The sequence below is a fragment of the Lynx canadensis genome, chromosome B1 (genome assembly GCF_007474595.2).
Source record: "Lynx canadensis isolate LIC74 chromosome B1, mLynCan4.pri.v2, whole genome shotgun sequence".
Lineage (NCBI taxonomy): Eukaryota > Metazoa > Chordata > Mammalia > Carnivora > Felidae > Lynx > Lynx canadensis.
Genome location: NC_044306.2, coordinates 173,013,617 through 173,034,473, shown reverse-complemented (window position 1 = coordinate 173,034,473; position 20,857 = coordinate 173,013,617). Strand labels below are relative to the sequence as shown.

Below are 20,857 nucleotides of genomic sequence, written 5' to 3'. Positions count from 1 at the left end.
ATTACAAATTATTGCATATAAGCAAAAATATTCAGTTACAGGTTACATAAAAGGTAAAAAAAAAAAAAGAACTTCAAGAAAACAATTTCATTTTTCTAAATCAGCAGGATTCCAACTGTGGTATTAAGAAAAAAGATCTCAATTGCACATATAGGAGAAAGAAATTCGTTAAGAAGTGATCCATGTTATACCACCCAAGGATACACCCTTCAAGGGAGTAGCCTAAATTCCTAAGTACTCTTTCTGGATTTCATAAGGGGCAATCAATTAGCACATACGTGTTTTCTCCTTTCTTGCCATTTACCAAAGAAACACCTCAATTAATCAGTTTTCTGGGGACCAAACAACAACAACACAATCTTCTTTTTTTAAACACCAACTGAGGGCAAAAAGGAGGTTTGGTCCTCTTGTCTCTGTGCTGTCGAGGGGCGCAGAGGGTGGCAGGGTTTGAAGCAGCCTACACTAGAAGAATCTGCGTGGCCGGCCACCTGAAGTCAAAGAGAACACAAGCTTTCTGCAACCTCCACTGAATAGGGTCTAAAGACTAAAACACCTGAAAGGTCTTCCACCGTCCTTACACCTCAAGTTATCGTGCATGTAGAGCTGGCAACGGTTTACAACAATAACACACAAAAACTGGAAGGTCTCTTCAACAAACGCAGATATTACGTGCGTGAGGCTCATTTGGCTCTTCATGCAAAACCAAGACATTCTAATAAGGCCGAATCTTCGATTCGGCAAACTAGGACAAGTGAAAACATCCTATCGACTTTCTACAGCTAACAAACATCATCTTGGCTAAAATCCTAACACACACAGAAACAGCCACTTTGGAAAACTTTGGCTTTAAACGGCAACACTGGACTTCAGGTACTCCGGTAACCAGTTTATCGCACATTATCTATCTTTATAAAGGGTACTACCTCTTTACTGTCAGCTCCAGTTCTACTAACTGAACAAACAGAAAAACGGAATACTTTAAACTCCCACCACAATAAGAGCTAAAAAAGCTCCCGCTTTCTGGATGGCAGCTTTCCTGGCTCATCAATCACAACAAAGGACGCATTCTAATGACTTCATCAAACCTAGAGAAATAGAGGTAAATGACAGAGTGTAGGTTTCAGGGTTTGTGGGTTTTTCCTTTCAGCTACGATTCTCTTCTTTTTACTCCATTATACGCCTCCACCCGAGCTGACGGTCTTGCCCTAAAAATAAAACCACCCGTGGCTACCGTCCACTTTCCTGCCAAGCCCCGACTCTGGTTTCCTGCAGAGAGAGCCAAATTGCAGGTTCTCTGCCTCGGTCTTCGCCGGGGGGCGCGGACTCGGCAGCAGCGGGCTTCTCCCGGTGCAGAGTCACCAGCCCGGCCGAAGAACCACCAAGCCTGAGAAGCCAGCCCCGCTCTGCCGCAGCCGCCGCAGTTCCCCAGAGCCTGAGGAACCCCCAAGAAAAACAGGGTGACGGGAGGGTGGGCCGGCAAACGGCGGTGGTAGAGGGGGAGACACTCACCCGCCCAGACAACAACCGACGGGGCGGGGAGGATGGGGGCCGGGACCCAGGCTCGGCAGAAAAACCGCCTGAAGCTTCCGGAACGCTGCGGCTGCTCGGGACGCCGCGGCCGCTGCTGCTCCTGGCCGCTGACTTCCTCCCCTCCTCTGTTTTGATTCGACTGACCACGTCACTCTAAGCCACGAGACCCGGATCTGCCGGCTCCCGCGGGCGGCGGCGCAACAGATTGCAGCGACTCGAGACCCCAGCAGCCCGCCTGCGGAGCATGCGCACACCCCGCGCCTGCCCAGTGCGTTGGAGGAGGCGGGGCGGGCGCGAGCGACACGCTATTCGTGGGGGCGCACGGCGCGGGGGTTGCAGTTCCGGTTGGGAGGGGTGGGGCCGAGTGCTGTGAAGTGAGGAGGGCGAGGCCCCGGTTTGTTTAACTGACCTGCGTAGCCTCTGTTTTGTCTTTGGTGGACAACGTCCTTTGCTGTGCGTTTCCCTTTGTCTGAGCTGGTGGCTTTCTCTGACCCGAGTCCATAGAATTGCGAGGGTAGAAGTAGAGGTGGGCTCAAGTTCACGGGTGCTGAGAAAGGGTACCTCTGTAGAGATTTTTATTTTTTTTTATCACTCAGGCCCGAGTGAAAATTAGGAGATGAGTATTTAGTCTGATGCACAAAAGTATGTCAGATGTAGCAGTTATTGATCTTCTTTACCCTCCCCTAATGTTTTTGCATCCGGAAAGCTGTCTAAAATTAAGCTTAGAAAAAGAGAATATGTCAGCATCGATGACTTGCGGGTCGGAAGACAGTGAACAGGGAGGGGGTAAGCATTGTTGGGCGGCACCCCTAAGCTTTAACTGCAGGAATGCTATTAGGGGAGTAAGAACCCTAGTTATTTTTGGACCAAGTTGGTGCTTCCTGCTCTCCCAGTCTGGCCTTAGTCTACCAGCTAAACCTTTGGGGCCCCAGAAATTTCCCAATTTGGCAAAACTTACAGCTACTCTATTGTTTCTTAGGCCCAGGAATTAACAAACTTTAATTAGAACAGGACCAGTGGCAAGTAAAAGTGTAAGTTCCAAACAAAGATTTCACAAAGGCAGATCCTCTCTACCTATCCTCCAGAAGCGGTGAAAACTCCTAAGAAACTGTCTTCCTTACCCTGATTTAGTGACCTTAACGAATTTCTACCCAGCTACTTAGTAAATCATTTCAACTGATTGAGTCACCTTTAGCAAATTAGTAATATAATCTGAAAGATATTTTTCATGTGTAAATCTTTACAGAGCTAAAGATTTCTAAATAATTTAAGGTTTCTGGTAAAAAAAAAAAGTGTTTACTAGTTAATTAACAGATTACAAGTAAATAGAAGTCAAACTTCTTGGCCCTTAATCTGACATCTTGAACTCTACTCAAATTTAGAGAGCTTGAGGTGGAATCTAAGGCCCTAATGAAGTTCATGTTGCTATAGCAAAGGATCTTGAATTTGTGGAACTTTAATTTGTGGAACAAAGTCTTTGGGCGCCTGGGTGGCTCAGTTGGTTAAGGTTGAACATCCGATTTTGTCTCAGGTCATGATCTCACTGCTTATGGGTTGGACCCCTGCATGGGGCTCTGTGCTGACAGCTTGGAGCCTGGAACCTGCTTCAGGTTCTGTGTCTCCCTCACTCTCTGCCCCTCCCCTGCTCTCTCTCTCTCTCAAATATAAATAAACATTTTTAAAAAAAGAAAGTCTTATATGCTTGAGTGCACTCCTGTGCACAGATGTGTTTGCAAACACAGCTGTGTTTAAAACAACAGTATGTCACAACTAGAATCATATGGGTTGTTGCAAAATTATCAATATTTGCTTTAATAAAGTAAACTACAGGAAAAATCAAGATGTTAGGATCCTTGGTAGGTAGCTTCCAAGGTAAACTCCAATGATTCTCACCTCTGTAAATGTAGTCCGCCTCCAGCACTTTTGATTCAGGACTAAGCTGTTCCATAGAATACAGCTGAAGGCATGTGACTTCTGAGGCTAGGTCATAAAGGCACTGATTGCAGTTTTCCACCTCATTCTTTTGGTTTGTGTGCCATAGGGGAAGCTAGTCTACACACCACTTCACTCAAGCACCTCTATGAAGGGAACATGTGAAGAGGAACAAAAGCCTCCATCGACAACCACACCAACTTACCAGCCATGTGAGTGAGCTACTTTGGGCTGATCTTGTAACCCTAGTCAAGCATTGGATGACTGCATCCTTGTCCAGCATCTGTTTGTAATCTCATGAGATAGAAAGGGCCAGCTTTACCCACAGACAGTGATTCGGGATCTTATATGGTTGTTTGCCCAATCATAAAGTTCAACCTTTCTAAACTTTAAACAATAGGAAAAAAAAGTGCATGTGTAATTCTATATGTAATTTGAAGAATAACATAGAATTCTAACACAGTACATGGAACATAGTAGATACTGAATAAATATTTGTTGAATGGCCCATAAAAGACATACCCCTTGGAAAATACTGGAAATAAATATTGATAAGGGAGTAACACCATAATATATGAAGGACTCATACAAATTAATAAGGAAGATATTACTTGTCTCCAATACTTGTGTAGGTGTAGAGTATGAACTGATGGCTTACACACAAATGGAGATACAAACAACTAATATTTGAAAATCTTCAATCTCATCAAAAATGCAAATTAAAGTAAGCTTTCCTTTTTTAACTACTACCTTATGAGACTTTTTTTTTTTAAGGTTTTTTATGTCTCAGTAATCTCTACACCCAACGTGGGACTTGAACTCACAACAACCCTAAGATCAAGAGTCACATGCTCCACCGACCAAGCCAGTTAGGCATCCCTGGAGATATTTTTATTTTTTTATTTTTTTATTTTTTTATTTTTTTTAAATGGGAGTATCTAATATTTGTACTATTAATACTACTAGTAGAAACTTAAGTTGGCAGTTAGCTTTTCGGAAATCAATTTGGTGATATATATGAAGTTCTAAAAAAAATTGGCTCAATTTCACTATTAGGAACTTAAATAATTTAAAAGTAAGATTATGAAGATATTAATTACATTTATATGATGGAAATAAAAATATGGAAATAACCTATGTGAACAATGGTAATGGAAAGGATAACCTTGTTACATTGTGTGTTACGATCTAAGAAACTTGAGGATAGAAATAATTTAAAAAGAAAGATTTTAAGAAAGTTAATCACATTTTGTATGATGGAGAAAAAAAATCTAAAAATAATCTAAACATGGAATGGAATGGATGAATATGTTAAATTATATGTTCGGGATTGACAAACTTGAAAATTTCTTCCCTTTCTGAACCAGACCCTAGTTTGATTCTTGATCTAGAAGAAGAAAGTGTTTGTAAATAATATATGCTTTATATATTCATAAAACCATTCTGGAAGATATTCCTAAAACTACTGACATTGATTACTGGGGACAGGGAAGGAGGGTGGAGAGGAGGAAGTGATGAGAGACTTCCTTATGACTTTTTACCCTTTTGTATGGTTTGAATTTTTACATAGCCATATATTATTTTTGCAATGAAAAACATTACTAATTTTTTTTCACTTTTTTTTTTTGTGGTTGTATTAGTCTGCACAGGCTGCCATAGCAGAATACCACAAACTAAATGGCTCAAACGACAGAAATTTATTTTCTCAAAGTTCTGGTGGTAGGAAATCCAAGATCAAGGTGCCCACAGGTTTGGTTTTTGGCGAGACCTCTCTTCCTGACTTACAAACAGCCACCACCTGACTGTGTCTTCACATGGCCTTTCTTCTGTGCATAGGCCCTCCTGATATCTTTTCTTCTTATAAGGACGCTAATGCTATTGAATTAGGGCTCACCGTTATGACCTCATTTACCTTTAATTACTTCCTTATAGGCCCTATCTCCAAATATAGTCACACTGGGTGTTAGGGCTTCAACACATGAATCTGAGGAGACCTAATTTAATCCATAAAGAGTGGTTACACATATATAGCATGAAATTTACTATTTTAACCACTTTTGATTATACAGTTCTATGGCATTAAATACATTCATGTTGTGCAACAATCACCAACATCAATCTCCAGAACTTTTTCATCTTTCCCAATTAAAACTCTGCCTGTTAACACTAATTCCCCATTCCCCTTTCTCCCAGTCCCTGGCAACCACCATTCCACTTTCTATCTCTGTAAATTTGACTACTCTTGGCACTTCATATAAATGAATCATACAGGGTTGTTCCTGGCTGGCTCAGTCAGAAGAACATGTGACTCTTGATCTCAGGATTGTGAGTTCGAGCCCCATGTAAGGTGTAGAGATTACTTAAATAAAACTTAAAATAAATGAATCATAAATGAATAAATGAATCATCACTTAAAATAAGTGAAAATGTCCTTTTGTGACTGACTTCTTTCAGTTAGCATAATTAAGGTCATCCATGTTGTAGCATATAGCAGAATTTCCTCCCTTTTTAAAGCTGAATAATAATATTTCATCATCTGTATATACCACATTTTGTTTATTCATTCATCCATTGATAAAAACTTGGGTTGCTTCTGGGGCATCTGGGTGGCTCACTGAGTTGAGTGTCTGATTCTCAATTTTGGTCTCAGGCTCATGGGATCAGGCCCCACGTCGGAGTCTGTGCTGAGTGTGGAACATGCTTGGGATTCTCTCTCTCTCTCTCTCTCTCTCTCTCTCTCTCTCTCTCTCTCTCTCTTTCCCCCTCTCCCCAAATGTCTCTCTCCCTTGCTTGTGCTTTCTTTCTCTCTCTCCCTAAAGAGACAAAGCAACAGCAACGACAACAACAAAACTTGGGTTGCTTCCACCTTTTGGCTTATTGTAAAACTGCTATGAACATGGAAGTACAAATATCTATTCAAGTCACCGCTTTCAATTCTTTTAGACATATACCCAGAAGCGAAATTGCTGGAGCATATGGTTATTCTATATTTAATATTTTGAGGAGCCATCATACTGTTTTCCACAATGGCTACACACTTTTACATTCCTACCAGCAGTGTATAAGGGTTCGTTTCTCCACATCCTCACCAACACTTGTCAGTTTCTTTTTTTTTTCCATATCAGCCATCCTAATGGGTGTGAGGTGGTGTATCATTATGGTTTTGATTTGCATTATCCTGACAGTGATGTTGAAAATCTTTTCATGTGCTTATTGGCAATTTGTATATATCTTCTTTAGAGAAATGTCTATTCAAGTAGTTTGCCCAATTTTTAACTGGGTGGTTCTTTTTTTTGTTGTTTTTGAGTTGTAGGAGTTGTTTATATATTCAGGATATTAATACCTTATTAGATATATAATTTGCAAATATTTTCTTTCATACCATGGGTTGCCTTTTCACTCTATTGACAGTGTCCTTTACACAAAAGTTTTAAATTTTGATAAAGTCCAATTTATCAATTTTTTTTTCTTTGAAATGCCTGTGTTTTTGGTGTCATATCCAAGAAATCATTGCCAAATCCAATGTCATGAAGTTTTTCCCCAGTTTTCTTCTCTTTTTTCAAAATATTTGTTTTTGGGGCACCTGGGTGGCTCAGTTGGTTAAGCGACCGACTTTGGCTCAGGTCATGGTCTTGCGGCCCATGAGTTCGAGCCCCGTGTCGGGCTCTGTGCTGACAGCTCAGAGCCTGGAGCCTGTTTCAGATTCTGTTTCAGATTCAGATTCTCTCTCTCTCTCTGACCCTCCCCCATTCATGCTCTGTCTCTCTCTGTCTCAAAAATAAATGTTAAAAAAAAATTTTTAAAAAAATATTTGTTTTTGAGAGAGAGCACACAAGCAAGGGAGGTGCAGAGAGAGAGGGAGACAGAGAATCAAAGCAGGCTTGAGGCTCTGAGCTGTCAGCACAGAGCCTGATGCAGAGCATGAACTCCTAAACCATGAGATCATGACCTGAGCCAATATCAGATGCTTAACTAACCGAGCCACCCAGGTGCCTCTACCTGGTTTTCTTCTAAGAGTTATATAAATAGTTTTAGCTACTCAATTTAAATCTTTGATCAATTTTCAGCTGATGTTTCTATATAGTGTAAGGTAAGGTTCTACTTCATTCCTCTGTATTTGGATATCTATTTTTCTGAGCACCATTTGTTGATGAGATTGTTCTTTCCCCATTGAATGATCTGGATACTCTTGTCAAAAATCATCTGACCATATACGTGAATGTTTATTTCTGGGATAGAATACTATCACGTGTGTGTGTGTGTGTGTATCTGTTTTTATGCCAGTACCACACTGTTTTGATTACAATTACTATGGCTCTAGAGTAGGTTTTGAAATCCAGAAATGTGAGACATTCAACTTTTTTCTTCTTATTTTTTTTAAAGTTTATTTATTTTTGACACAGAGAGAGAGAGACAGAGCATGAATGGGGGAGGGGCAGACAGAGGGAGACACAGAATCTGAAACAGGCTCCAGGCTCTGAGCTGTCAGCACAGAGCCTGATGCGGGGCTCAAACTCACGGACCACGAGATCATGACCTGACCCAAAGTTGGACACTCAACCAACTGAGCCACCCAGGTGCCCCTTCTTCTTATTTTAAGATTGTTTTGACTATTCAGGGTCCCTTGAGATTCCATATGAATTTTAGGCATGATTTTTCTATTTCTGAAAAAAATGTCATTGAGATTTTGACATGGAGTGTGTTGATATGTATATCACTTTAGATGGTACTGACATCTTAATAATATAAAATCTTCCAATCCATGAACATGGGATAGATGTATTTTCATTTATTTTTTTCTTTAATTTCTTTCAGCAATGTTTTCTAGTTTTCAGTGTATTAGTTTTTCACTTCCTTAATTAAGTTTATTCCTAAAAATTTTTGATGATATTATAAATGGAATTGTTTTCTTAATTTTTCTTTCCAATTGTTCATTGTTAGTATATAGGAATGCAACTGATTTTTGAGTGGTGATTTTGTATCCTGCAACTTTGCTGAATTTATTAGTTCTAACAGGTTTTTTGTGGAATCTTCAGGGTTTTCTACATATAAGATTATATCATCTACAAACAGAGATAATTTTACTTCCTTTCCAATTTGGATGCCTTTTATTTACTTTTCTAGCCTAACAGCTTTGGCTAGGACTTCCAGTACAGTGTTGAAGTCATTAATTAATTTTTTTAAGTTTATTTATTTATTTTGAGAGAGAGAGAGAGAGAGCATGAGTGAGGTAGGGGCAGAGAGAGAGGGAGAGAGAGAATCTTAAGCAGGCTCCACACTGACAGTGCAGAGCCTGACATAGGACTTGATGTCTCAAACTGTGAGATTGTGACCTGAGCCAAAATCAAGAGTCAGATGCTTAACCAACTGAGCCACCTGGGTGCCCCTCTTTAATGAATTTTTAATTATGACTGCCATACAGCATATGGGAAGATGCTTAGGAACCTATTTATTGTTAAAGGGGAAAATGACACAACATGCACATTATAATTACACCTGGGTAAAGAATATTAATACTAAAAAAGGGAATATTAAAAAGTAAAGACGGTTGTGTTAGGAAATGAGATCATTCCTGATCATATCACGTTTGAGATTTTAAAAATATATCAGCAGTTGAACTACAGTCTGAACTAAGCATATTAAGAATTACCGTGTTTTGGGGTGCCTGGGTGGCTAAGTCAGTTAAGCATCTGACCCTTGACTATGGCTCAGGTTATGATCTCATGATTTATGGGTTTGAGCCCTGCGTCTGCTTGGGATTCTCTCTCTCCCTCTCTCCCTGCCCCTCCCCTCCTTGTGCTCTCTCTCTCTCTCTCAAAATAAATAAACACTAAAAAAAATTTACTATGTTTTTTAATATTAATATTCTGAGAGTATTGGGCTTTGTTCTTAAGATTAATCCATTCATTCCAGTGTTAGAGACTGAGGTTTTATCTCAGATGTAAAGGTTTTGAATCTATTAAAACAGTTTACAAACTGTTAAAATGCCTGAGATAACTTGAAGTTCAGAGAGGTTTATATTTTTATGTTTTAGCAATTTGTATGAAATATTTAAGAAAGATCTCTACTCTTTACCATATTTGCTTCCAATGTTTTACAGTTGCTTTTTAGTAACTATAATTTTTAATGTGCTGAAATTAAATTTTTAAAATTTAGTAAAATATGGGGCGCCTGGGTGGCGCAGTCGGTTGAGCGTCCGACTTCAGCCAGGTCACGGTCTCGCGGTCCGTGAGTTCGAGCCCCGCGTCAGGCTCTGGGCTGATGGCTCAGAGCCTGGAGCCTGTTTCCGATTCTGTGTCTCCCTCTCTCTCTGCCCCTCCCCCGTTCATGCTCTGTCTCTCTCTGTCCCCCAAAAAATAAATAAACGTTGAAAAAAAAAATTTAGTAAAATATTTCCTAGTTTCCTTTAAAGTTTTTTTTTCTTCTAAGCCTAGGTTATATTCAGTTCAGCAGATGTTTGTTGAATAAATACCTACTGTGTGTTGGTCAGTAGGGGCACATTTATGAATATGAAAATCATGTGGCCTACAAAGAAAATACAGATCCAAACATTTAATGAATATTTATTTCTAATTTCTTCTAAATTCTCAATTATTTTTTATATGTAAACTCTTAATTTACTTGGGATTAATTTTGGTCAACAATGCTTGTACAGTTTTTTGGAAGTTAATGAGGCACTGCAAATTCACATTAGAGCTGTTTTATTACTCAAGTGTAAAACCTTAATGTTAGCCAGTTGAAGATGGTTTTATACAACTTAAATTCAAGAGAATTAGATCTTGAGAAAGTCTATTCACTTTTATAGTCATCAGAATAAATCAAATTACTCATATTTTGAAGAGTTTGCTGTTTCATTACTATCATGCTATTTCCTCAGATAGAGAACATGAGTTGTATCTTTGTAATTTAAAACTGCAAAGGGAGGAGTGCCTGGGTGGCTCAGTCAGTTAAGCGTCTGACTCTTGATTTCGGCTCAGATTGTGGGATCAAGCCCCCGCCTTGGACCCTGTGTGGGGCATGGAGCCTGCTTAAGATTCTCTCTCTCCCTCTGCCCCTCCCCTGCTTGTGGGCACACATGCTCTCTTGCTCTCTCTCTCTCAAAAAAGAAAAAAACTGCAAAGAGAGCCAAACAAGATTTTGTATGTTCATTTTTTTTCTATATAATAATTAATAGTAATCTATTTGCTAATTTTTTAGAAAGTAATAAAATTAACATAAAATTTCTAGAATGGTTTTTCAAATTTTTGTGTAATAGATATGGAAGAAGGGGATCTGATGAAGGAAAAGATCAAAGTTTCTTGAGTAGAAATTTGAAAAAGAAAGGCATTTAGGGTGAAGAAAATTAAAGGTAAACTATTTGTCCTCTAACGTTGCAGATAATGTTTAAGTAAGTGTGGATAATGTTTAATAAGTGTGGAGAAGCAGTGTGATAGCTTCAGTATGGTTGCCCTTTGCCCTTTTACATTTCTTCCTTTAAAAAAAAATGGGTTTTTATTTTGAGAGACAGAGAGAGAGAGAGAGCAAGTGGGAGAGAGACAGAGAAGGGGTGAGGGATAGAATCCCCTCACATTTCTTCCTTTTAGAAGATATTACTTAGGGGCATCTGGCTGGCTTAGTTGGTAGAGCATGCAATTCTCAATCTTGGGGTTGAGGATTCAAGTCACACACTGGGTGTAGAGATTCCTTAAAAATAAAATCTTAAAAAAATAAAAGATATTACTTATTTCATTCTCTGGAACACATTAAACATATACACATAAATAAAACTAGAGGAGCATCTGTGTGGTTCAGTCGGCTGAGCATCTGACTCCTGATTTCGGCTCAGATCATGATTTCATGATTTGTGAGATCAAGCTTCATGTCAGGCTCCAAACTATCAGCCTGGAGCCTGCTTGGGATTTTTCTCTCTCCCTCTCCTCTCTCTCTCAAAATAAAAAATTTAAAAAAAGCAAACTAAAGATTATTGAGTTCTGACAGTTATTTAGCTATGTCTGTTTTTATTCCCCAATCTCCACCTAACTGGAGTTAAATATTTCAGTCATAAAAGTATTTCAGCCTCTTTAAATTGTAAAAGATAGCATCTTCTGCTAATGGGATATTCTTTCTCCTAACGTGTTATGTAGAATTATAAATCTTGAAGGGACCCCAAGCATTACAGGAGGATTGTAAGTGCCTCTTTCTATTCCTGGATATTATCTCTTTGTCTAACTAAATCCACAGACTTTTTTTTTTTTTTTTTGGACAGAGAGAGACAGAGCATGAACGGGGGAGGGGCAGAGAGAGAGGGAGACACAGAATCGGAAACAGGCTCCAGGCTCTGAGCCATCAGCTCGGAGCCCGACGCGGGGCTCGAACTCACAGACCGTGAGATCGTGACCTGGCTGAAGTCGGACGCTCAACCGACTGCGCCACCCAGGCGCCCCTAAATCCACAGACTTTTATCTTCAGCCATATTCCAAAATGCCACACTAGCAAAGATTATAAAAATTATAAAGAGGAAGAAACAGAATCAGGGAAGAGTCAAGAAGTGCAGGAATTCCACTGGGCCCCTTCCATGGCCACCTATTTGACTTTCCCTTGCTAGTGAAAATCAACATTATACTATGCACTTTAAATTTTAAAATGCACTCTTCTTATATGTAACAAAGATAAATAAAGGTAGACATGCAGATGGTACAAAAATCCTGAAGTGCATTCCAAATGAAATTGTGCTTTTTAAGAACCTAAATGTCAAATTAATGGGAGATTAAAATAGGTGAAAAGATGTTCCTTTCCTGAATTAGGCTTTAGTCTAGGATCAGCTATGACTAGAAATCCTGTGGCTCTGGGAAGGAGGCTGTGTGCCTTGAGAAGGAAAGATCATAGGAAAGTAAACTGGGATATCAGGGATGGTCTGGAATGTTCATGGTCTCAATCCCATAGGATTATGGGTCAGCAACGTCCCGGGCATTTAATTAAATGACATAATATATATTAAAATGCCCTGTAAATAGTAATGAACCAGAGTATTAAAAAAAACCAACCAATTCTGCATGATTTGTAATATTAGTCTTATACACGTATTTGCAAGTCTCTACCACAAATGTTGCACTTCTGCTTTAATTGTATGAAACAGAATTTAGAAGGAATCCAACTCAATTCATTGTCTGTGTCAGGGATTATTTCATTTTAGGTGAAATAGGGTCCTGTTTTTGAGCCCACAGCTAAGAATACATGGTACTAAAGACTACCCTCCCCTGGGACACCTGGCTGGTCAGTGGAGCATGGGACTCTTGATCATAAGGTCATGAATTCAAGCCCCACATTGGGTGTAGAGATCACTTAAAAAAAAAAAAAAAGATTACCCTCCCACATCCCATTCTGTGTTTGAGGAAGCACCAGCTTTTGGAGTCTATCCCTCCCCCATTGGGTCTAGTGAGAGGTACTAGTTGAGAAAAATCGCACTACCACCACCATTTCCCCCTCTCTCACATAAGAGAAGACAGAAACAATAAAAGTTGTATTTTGGAGGGAATACAGTATTCTAAAGAGAGGGTATTCTCTCTCCTTACATTGTGAAGGAGGGTAGAGAATTTCCTCCTTCCTCAAGACCAGGAAGGGAGTTACCAAAAGAATCATTCAAAAAGTAAGGGTGTTTGAACCCTCTGAACCATTACATGCTTCAATAAGTTGAGAATCAGTGATTGCCTCTGGTCTAAAACTTGCTAAGCCAGTCACCTGATACTGCTAGGGAATAGAAGAAGAGACATGAGGGGCACCTGAGTGGTTCAGTTGGTTGAGCATCTGACTCTTGGTATCGGCTCAGGTCGTGATCTCACGGTTGTGAGATGCGCCCCACATCGGGATAGAGCCTGCCTGGGATTCTCTCACTCCCTCTCTCTCTGCCCCGCACCTACTTGCACTCTCTCTCAAAATAAATAAGCAAATAAACATTAAAAAAAAAGGAAAAAGATACATGAGAGGGGTGCCTGGCTGGCTCAGTCAGTAGAACATGCATGTCTTGATCTCAAGGTCATGAGTTCAAGTCCCACATAGGGCATAGAGTTTACTTAAAAATAAATACATAAATAAAATTTTTAAAATTTAAAAAAAGACATGAGAAAGTGGGTAAAGCTGAGAGAAGGGAGTGTCAGCTGAGTAATGGGGCAGTGTGTATTTCTACTGTTCAGAATGGCAAGTTTCTCAAGAGTCAAGTTTTACCACATGGTATAGCAGGGCCCTAGACAACTGCCCCATCACCACACCTGTGCAAATGCACATGCAATGCATACCCACACAGGCTATGTATTATCTCCAGCTCAAGCAATCTAAAGAAATTCAATTCCAAATTCTGAGGAGAGAAAAACCAATTAGCCCAGCATAATCTACTCCTGGTCCAATTGACTAGGGACTGAAGAGCAATATTATGTGTGAGCAAACTCTTGGATCAGGAGGCATGGGCAAGCTCACTTAAAGAAAAGGAGGGGTGCCTGGGTGGCTCAGTTCATTAAGCGTCCAATTCTTGATTTTGACTCAGGTCATGATCTCACAGTTTGTGGGATTGAGCCTCAAGTCGGTCTCTGCACTGACAGTATGGAGGCTGCCTAGAATTCTTTCTCTCTCTCTGTCTCTTTCTGCCCCTCCCCCAGGCTCCCTTTCTCCCTCTCAAAAATAAACTTAGGGCACCTGGGTGGCTCAGTCGGTTGGACACCTGACTCCAGCTCAGGTCATGAAGTTGCTTCCGTGAGTTCGAGCTCCACGTCAGGCTCTGTGCTGACAGCTCAGAGCCTGGAGCTTGCTTTGGATTCTGTGTCCCCTCTGTCTCTCTACCCCTCCCCTGCTTGCTCGCTCTCCCAAAACTAAATAAAGATTAAAAAAAAACCTTTTTTAAAAAAATAAACTTGGGGCGCCTGGGTGGCGCAGTCGGTTAAGCGTCCGACTTCAGCCAGGTCACGATCTCGCGGTCCGTGAGTTCGAGCCCCGCGTCGGGCTCTGGGCTGATGGCTCAGAGCCTGGAGCCTGTTTCCGATTCTGTGTCTCCCTCTCTCTCTGCCCCTCCCCCGTTCATGCTCTGTCTCTCTCTGTCCCAAAAATAAATAAACGTTGAAAAAAAAAATTAAAAAAAAATAAATAAATAAACAAAAACAAAAAAGAAGTGGATAGGTGGAAGTTAAGTGAGAGACATTACAGCATAGTTATCTGCAACCAATATTTTGATGATAACACCAAAGTAGGGAAACTGACCCGTTGTAAGAGAAGACATGTTCCATTTCCTGACCAAATCTTCCATTTTGAGGTAAAAATCTCAGGAAAAATGTCATTGTCCTATGATACTGAATGATGTTTAATATAAAATTTAATTGCCATTATGACATGACTATAGTTGGCAAAAGTGGTTACATATTTTATCTCCCATTAAATTATTTACGGAATATCCTTAAAAACAAACAAACAAAAAAACTCAAGAACAAAATGAGAAAGTACTCATTTGGAGTAACTGTAATTTTAGTTAATCATTATGTACCTAACTTCTAGGCAAAATGTTTTTTTGGCCCAGAAGATGGTTCCGAATATACGAGTAGTCCTCACTATCAACAATATCAAATCCTTATCAAGCACTTATAGAAGGTCAAGTCCTTATGCTGAGACTTGAATTGCATCATGGTTCAGTTCAAATAAACTGAGTGCCTCCTGAAAGCAAATCACTGTGTGGAGTGCTGGTGCTGGGATAACTGGGAATCCATATTAAAAACCTAGGTAGGGAGCGTGAAGGACTCCACGAATTCCATTTGAAGGCATCTTTGAGCTCGCCGAGTAAGCATCATGAGCAAAGCTCACCCTCCCGAGTTGAAAAAATTTATGGACAAGAAATTATCATTGAAATTAAATGGTGGCAGACATGTCCAAGGAATATTGCGGGGGTTCGATCCCTTTATGAATCTTGTAATAGATGAATGTGTGGAGATGGCAACTAGTAGGCAACAGAACAATATTGGAATGGTGGTAATTCGAGGAAATAGTATCATCATGTTAGAAGCCTTGGAACGAGTATAAACAATGGGTGTGTTCACCAGAAGAAACCAACTGCTTCCACGTGTCCCCTTCATAGCACCAGTTTTACTACAATATAAAAATCAGGTCATGCATTTTCATATTGAACTTTTTTGTTAAATAAACTTTTTTAATAGTCAAAAAATGCTTTCTCAGACATTCCAAACATGGAAAATTGAATGTTAGCTTTTACTGTAGTTTTTTCTAACACAAACTGTTCCTGGTTGAGACTGATTTATTCCAAAGCTTTTATGCATTAATATTGAAGAATCTGATTAAATGTGAAGCATGGCTAGGATGGCCTTTTTTCATCTTTTAATGGAAAGATAAAGAACCTGCAAACCTGAGCAGATTTCTTCTGAAATATTAACTGTAATTTTCAAAACTCTTATAGTAGTTTTGATGTACTCTTGACTTTTCCAAGTACATCTATATTCCAAGTATACTGCAATTGAAGTAAAACACAGGAAGTAATGATATAGTTGTTTATTTTGAACATAAACAGGGAAGATTTTTTGAATACAAGAATAGAAATAGAACTCTAGAGAAAAACAAAAAAAATAAAAATAAAAATAAAATAAAAATAAAAACCTAGGTAGGGGCGCTTGGGTGGCTCAGTCGGTTGAGCATCGATTTTGGCTCATGATCTCCCGGTTTGTGGATTTGAGACTCACGTCAGGCTCTGTGCTGACAGCTCAGAGCTTGGAACCTGCTTCAGATTCTGTGTCTCCTTCTCTCTCTGCCCTTCCCCCACTTGCTTTCTATCTCTCTCTTTCAAAAATAAATAAATGTTAAAAAAAATCTAAGTATACAATTTGAATTTTTACATATGTGAACACTCACATAACTGCCACCCAGAGCAAGATATAAAATATTTCCAAAAGACTCTCTCATTCCTCTTTCCACTCAGTACTTGGAGGAAGGCCTTTAAAAAGAAAATTACAGTCAAATGAATCCCTGGGGAATGTAAAAAAAAAAAAAAATAGGGAAAGGAGAGCACAGTTAGCTAGTCTGAGGCTAAGAAGTGGCCTGAGGCTTAACAGCAGAAGAGCTTGTTTCTATAATAACTTAAAAATGTTTTAATAAAAAAATTGCTATCCACGAAGTTTATTGTAAGTGGTTTAAAATGTTAAGGGTCAGGGTTGCCTGGATGACTCAGTCAGTTAAGTATCCAACTTCAGCTCAGGTCATGATCTTGAGGCTTGTGAGTTTGAGCCCCACACCAGGTTCCCTGCTGTTAGCACAGAGCCTGCTTCAGATCTTGTCTCCCTCTCTCTCTCTGCCCCTCCCCCACTTGCTTGCTCTCTCTCAAAAATAAATAAACATTGTATGGAAACCAATTTGACAATAAATTTCATATATTAAAAAAATAAACATTTTTAAAAAATATTAAGGTCGGCTAAGTAATTTCATAATTTCTAATTCATTTTTCAAGTCCAAATAAATCTGAAACATTAAAGCTAATTAAGATTTTTTTAAAGATTTCATGCATCTTGGGGTGCCCGGGTGGCTCAGTCGGTTGGGCGACCGACTTCGGCTCAGGTCATGATCTCATGGCTCGTGAGTTCCAGCCCCACGTCGGGCTCTGTGCTGACAGCTCAGAGCCTGGAGCCTGCGTCGGATTCTGTGTCTCCTCCTCTCTCTGCCCCTCCCATGCTCATGTTCTGTCTCACTGTCTCTCAATAATAAATAAACGTTAAAAAATTTCTTAATAAAAAAATAGATTTCAGGCATCTTTAAAAAGACAAAATGATGGTACATGGTAGAAAGATGACATATCTCTAATTTCCACCTATTCTATTCAGACTAAATCTTATTGCTCAGATTTCCCCTCCCCCCCCCCCATTGCACATTAAAAAAATCTGTAGACCACTGAAAAGGCTTAGAAGCAATAACCAACTCAATGGCAATGAGCACCCCAAACACCTAGATTATGGTCTCTGAAAATCATTTCCCACTAACAGGAACCAGGGTTCCTTGCAAGTTTGGAACAGGAAAAGTACAAGATGAGCATGAACATCTTATTACACCAAAGTTATCAAAAATCATACTAAAAGAACTTAGGAGTGGGGCACCAAGGTGGCTCAATCAGTTGAGTGTCAAACTCTTGACTTTGGCTCAAGTCATGATCCTGGTGGTGTAGGATTGGTCCCACAGTCAAGCTCTGTGCTGAGCGTGGAGCCTGCCTAAGATTCTATCTCTCCCTCTGCTCCTCTCCCTGGCTCACTTGCTCTCGAAGGAAAGAAAGAAAGAAAGAAAGAAAGAAAGAAAGAAAGAAAGAAAGAAAGAAAGAAAGAAAGAAAGAAAGAAAGAAAATGTAGGAAGGAAGAAAAAGGTAGGAAGGAAGGAGGGAAGGAAGGAAGGAAGGAAGAAAGGAAGGAAGGAAGGAAGGAAGAAAAACTTAGGATCCAACTTGACCACTGACCCACAGATTTGTCATTTTTTGATCCATTTGAGATCAAAAAGCTAAATAATTTGGATTACAACATATCAAATGTATTAAAGTTCATATGCTCCTAATAATAATAATAAAAAGTTTTTAACTTCTTTGGTTGCCTTTGAAAAATGCCAGGGAACTAGCCCATCATGAAAATATTAAATAATTAGAAAGAATCAAGCATTTATCCTATTTTTACCAAATTAACTATACCTTGGAATAAATCACTGGTAAAAGAAAGATTATCTCTATAGAGAAAATTTCAACTAAAAATTTTCAGCTAAAAAAATAAAAAAGAAATGATAGTGTTAGAATATTACCCTTTTGCAACCTCCAGTGAAATAATGGATATAGGCAGTGATTATCAATGGTTGTTAACACCCTTACATAAAAAGCTGATAGAATGCTGAAGCTGACCAGAGCACCTGGATGGCTCAGTCAGTTAATTTTCTGACCCTTGATTTCGGCTCAGGTCATGATCTCACAGGTCGTGAGTTCGAGCCCTGCATCAGGCTCTGTGCTGACAGTGCAGAGCCTGCTTGGGTTTCTCTGTGTTCCTCCCTCTGCCCTTCCTCTGTTCATGCACATGCTCTTTCTCTCTCTGAAAAATAAATAAATAAACATTAAAAAAAAAAAGAATACTTAAACTGACCATCGAATTAATTAACCTGAACCACTGATTAATCTTAATATCACAAAAAGAGAAATAGCCAGACATTTGTGCCTCTTGTTGAGATGTAATAGGAACACACATCACTACCTCAGGTATTTTGGGGGGAAAAAAAACCTAACCTGAATCAGATCAAATATAATAATACCACAAGGATATAAACAGCAAAATCTAAAATATACAAAACTCTATAGGACAAACTATCATGTTTCTTAAAAAAAAGATGAAAAAGACCTATAGATAAAAAGAGACTTAAGAGACAACAAGCTAATTTAATACGTAAACCTTATTTGGATGTTGACTTGAATAAACCAACTGCTAAAAAATTAGGGGAAAGTTGGAAAAATATGAACACTAACTGGGTATTTAATAATATCAAAGAAATATTGATATTTTTTAAGACATGACAATAGTTTTGTGGTTTTTGTTAAACTTTAAGATATTTTTATATTTTAAAGATGCACAGTGATGATTTATAGATGAAATGATAAGAGGTTAAGGATTTGACTGAAAAACTTCTGGTAGTAGGGGTAGTGAATGTGGCCATGTGCTATATTGTTGAAGCCAATATACTCTTGTATATTAACTTGAAATTATTAGTGCAAAAAAAAGTTTTTCAAAATTCTTTGAGCACAAAAAGCCTTTGTAAAAAAATTCCATGGAACCAATCACAGTTTATACACTTTATTTGAATCCTTATTTGAAAAAACTGTCAAAAATTATAAGACAACGGGAAATTCTGAATACTAACTGGATTTCTTATGATATTAAGAAATTTATATTAATATTTTCTGTATGGTAAGGCTACTGTGACTATGTTAAAAGTAGAGTTCTTTGAGGTGCCTGGCTGGCTCAGTCAGTGGAGCATGTGACTCGATCTCGGGGTTGTAAGTTTGAGGCCCATGTTGGGTGTAGAGATCACTTAAAAATAAAATCTTAAAAAAATAGAGCTCTTTTAGAGACACATAATAAAATATTATAGACGAAGTATGATGTCTGGAATTTGCAAAATAATCAGGAGGAGGAAAATGGATGGTAGTATAGGTGAGAAAAAGAGCATTATCAGTACAGATTAACCATATATTGATAGTTTTTGAAACTAAGTCATTGTTATTGTTTATTATATTTTCCCCTATACTTTTGTAAACATTGATCCATAACTTGTATTTCCTCAAAAATGTATTTATTTTTGGGTGTTTTTCATAGCAATACGTGATATTTTTAAATTTATTTAACTTTGCTTTTCGCTCTTCTGTGAAGAGTTCATTATTGATCATCCTAACAAGCAAGAGTTCAATATACTGCATTATGTCTAAAGATCAGTGTCTAAATCAGAAGTTTGAGAAGTTCCCAACAGTCTTTCAGGAGGTACATGTTGCAACAGTGTATTTCTGATTCTTTTTTTATATAAAGTTTATTTATTTATTTTGAGAGAGAGAGAGAGAGAGAGAGAGAGAGAGAGAGAAAATATGCAAGTGGGGGAGGGGCAGAGAGATAGAGGGAGAGAGAGAGAATCCCAAGCAGGTTCTGCACTGTCAACACAGAGCCCATGAACCGTGATATCGTGACCTGAGCCAAAGTCGGACACTTAACTGACTGAGCCACCCAGGCGCCCTGTATTTCTGATTCTCTATCTATTATTCTTTCCATGTATCTATTAAACTTACATTATCAATAGCTAGTGGTTGCCAGAGCCACTTCACACTTTCTCCTTCCCAATGAGAATCAATTGTGCCTATCTCTTCTCAGCTGCAAGTTCAGTGATGTCACACTAGTAGCTTGAAGTTGGCATAGTAGGAATATTTACACCATGGACATTGGCAAATGCTACAAATCAAGGGCTACTCCCACCTCCTCCAGCCAGTTGTTTACCATCGCAACACTGCCCAAATGCCTTTTTTGCCGTATGAAATACATGTTTATTAGGCATTCATGGTGCTAGTCACACAAAGGTGCCCACCTGAAGGAGGTTTGATATACTAACCAAATTTTACGGAAGTATACAATACATTAATGTATAAAGTGCACAATTTATACTTTTTAGTATATTCATAGATTTGTGCAATCAGTACTACTATCTACTTTCAGAACATTTTAATCACTCCAACAAGAAACCACATAAGCATTAAGAATCACTTTCCATGCACCTCCTTCTTCCTGCCCCAGGAAACCACGACTATACTTTCTGTTTCTGTGGATTTGCCTATTCTGGCCTAGCAGTGGAATTGCTGGGGCAATTTTAGGCTAACCTTAAGCTC

The 20,857-nt window shown here is 38.9% G+C and overlaps 2 protein-coding genes across 6 annotated transcripts in view; one reads left to right on the top strand and one right to left on the bottom strand.

Moving 5' to 3' along the window:
• SMIM14 (small integral membrane protein 14) overlaps positions 1-20,857 on the bottom strand; it is a 127,138-nt gene that overhangs the window by 78,971 nt on the left and 27,310 nt on the right. The window contains exon 1 of one of the 5 annotated variants that reach the window (XM_030314009.2): positions 1,510-1,786. The exons of the other annotated variants lie outside the window; for them this stretch is intronic. The gene's annotated coding sequence lies outside the window, so the exon portion shown is untranslated. Of the gene's footprint in view, positions 1-1,509; positions 1,787-20,857 lie in introns of those variants that run through there. 5 annotated transcript variants of the gene reach the window in all.
• Positions 15,139-15,637, top strand: LOC115512709 (small nuclear ribonucleoprotein G-like). The gene has a single exon (XM_032593005.1). It carries the CDS (start codon positions 15,265-15,267, stop codon positions 15,493-15,495), a length of 231 nt encoding a protein of 76 aa, XP_032448896.1. The 5' UTR covers positions 15,139-15,264; the 3' UTR covers positions 15,496-15,637.

Coding starts and splice junctions, on each gene's coding strand:
- LOC115512709 (XM_032593005.1), top strand. CDS start 15,265: ATGAGCAAAGCTCACCCTCCCGAGTTGAAAAAATTTATGGACAAGAAA.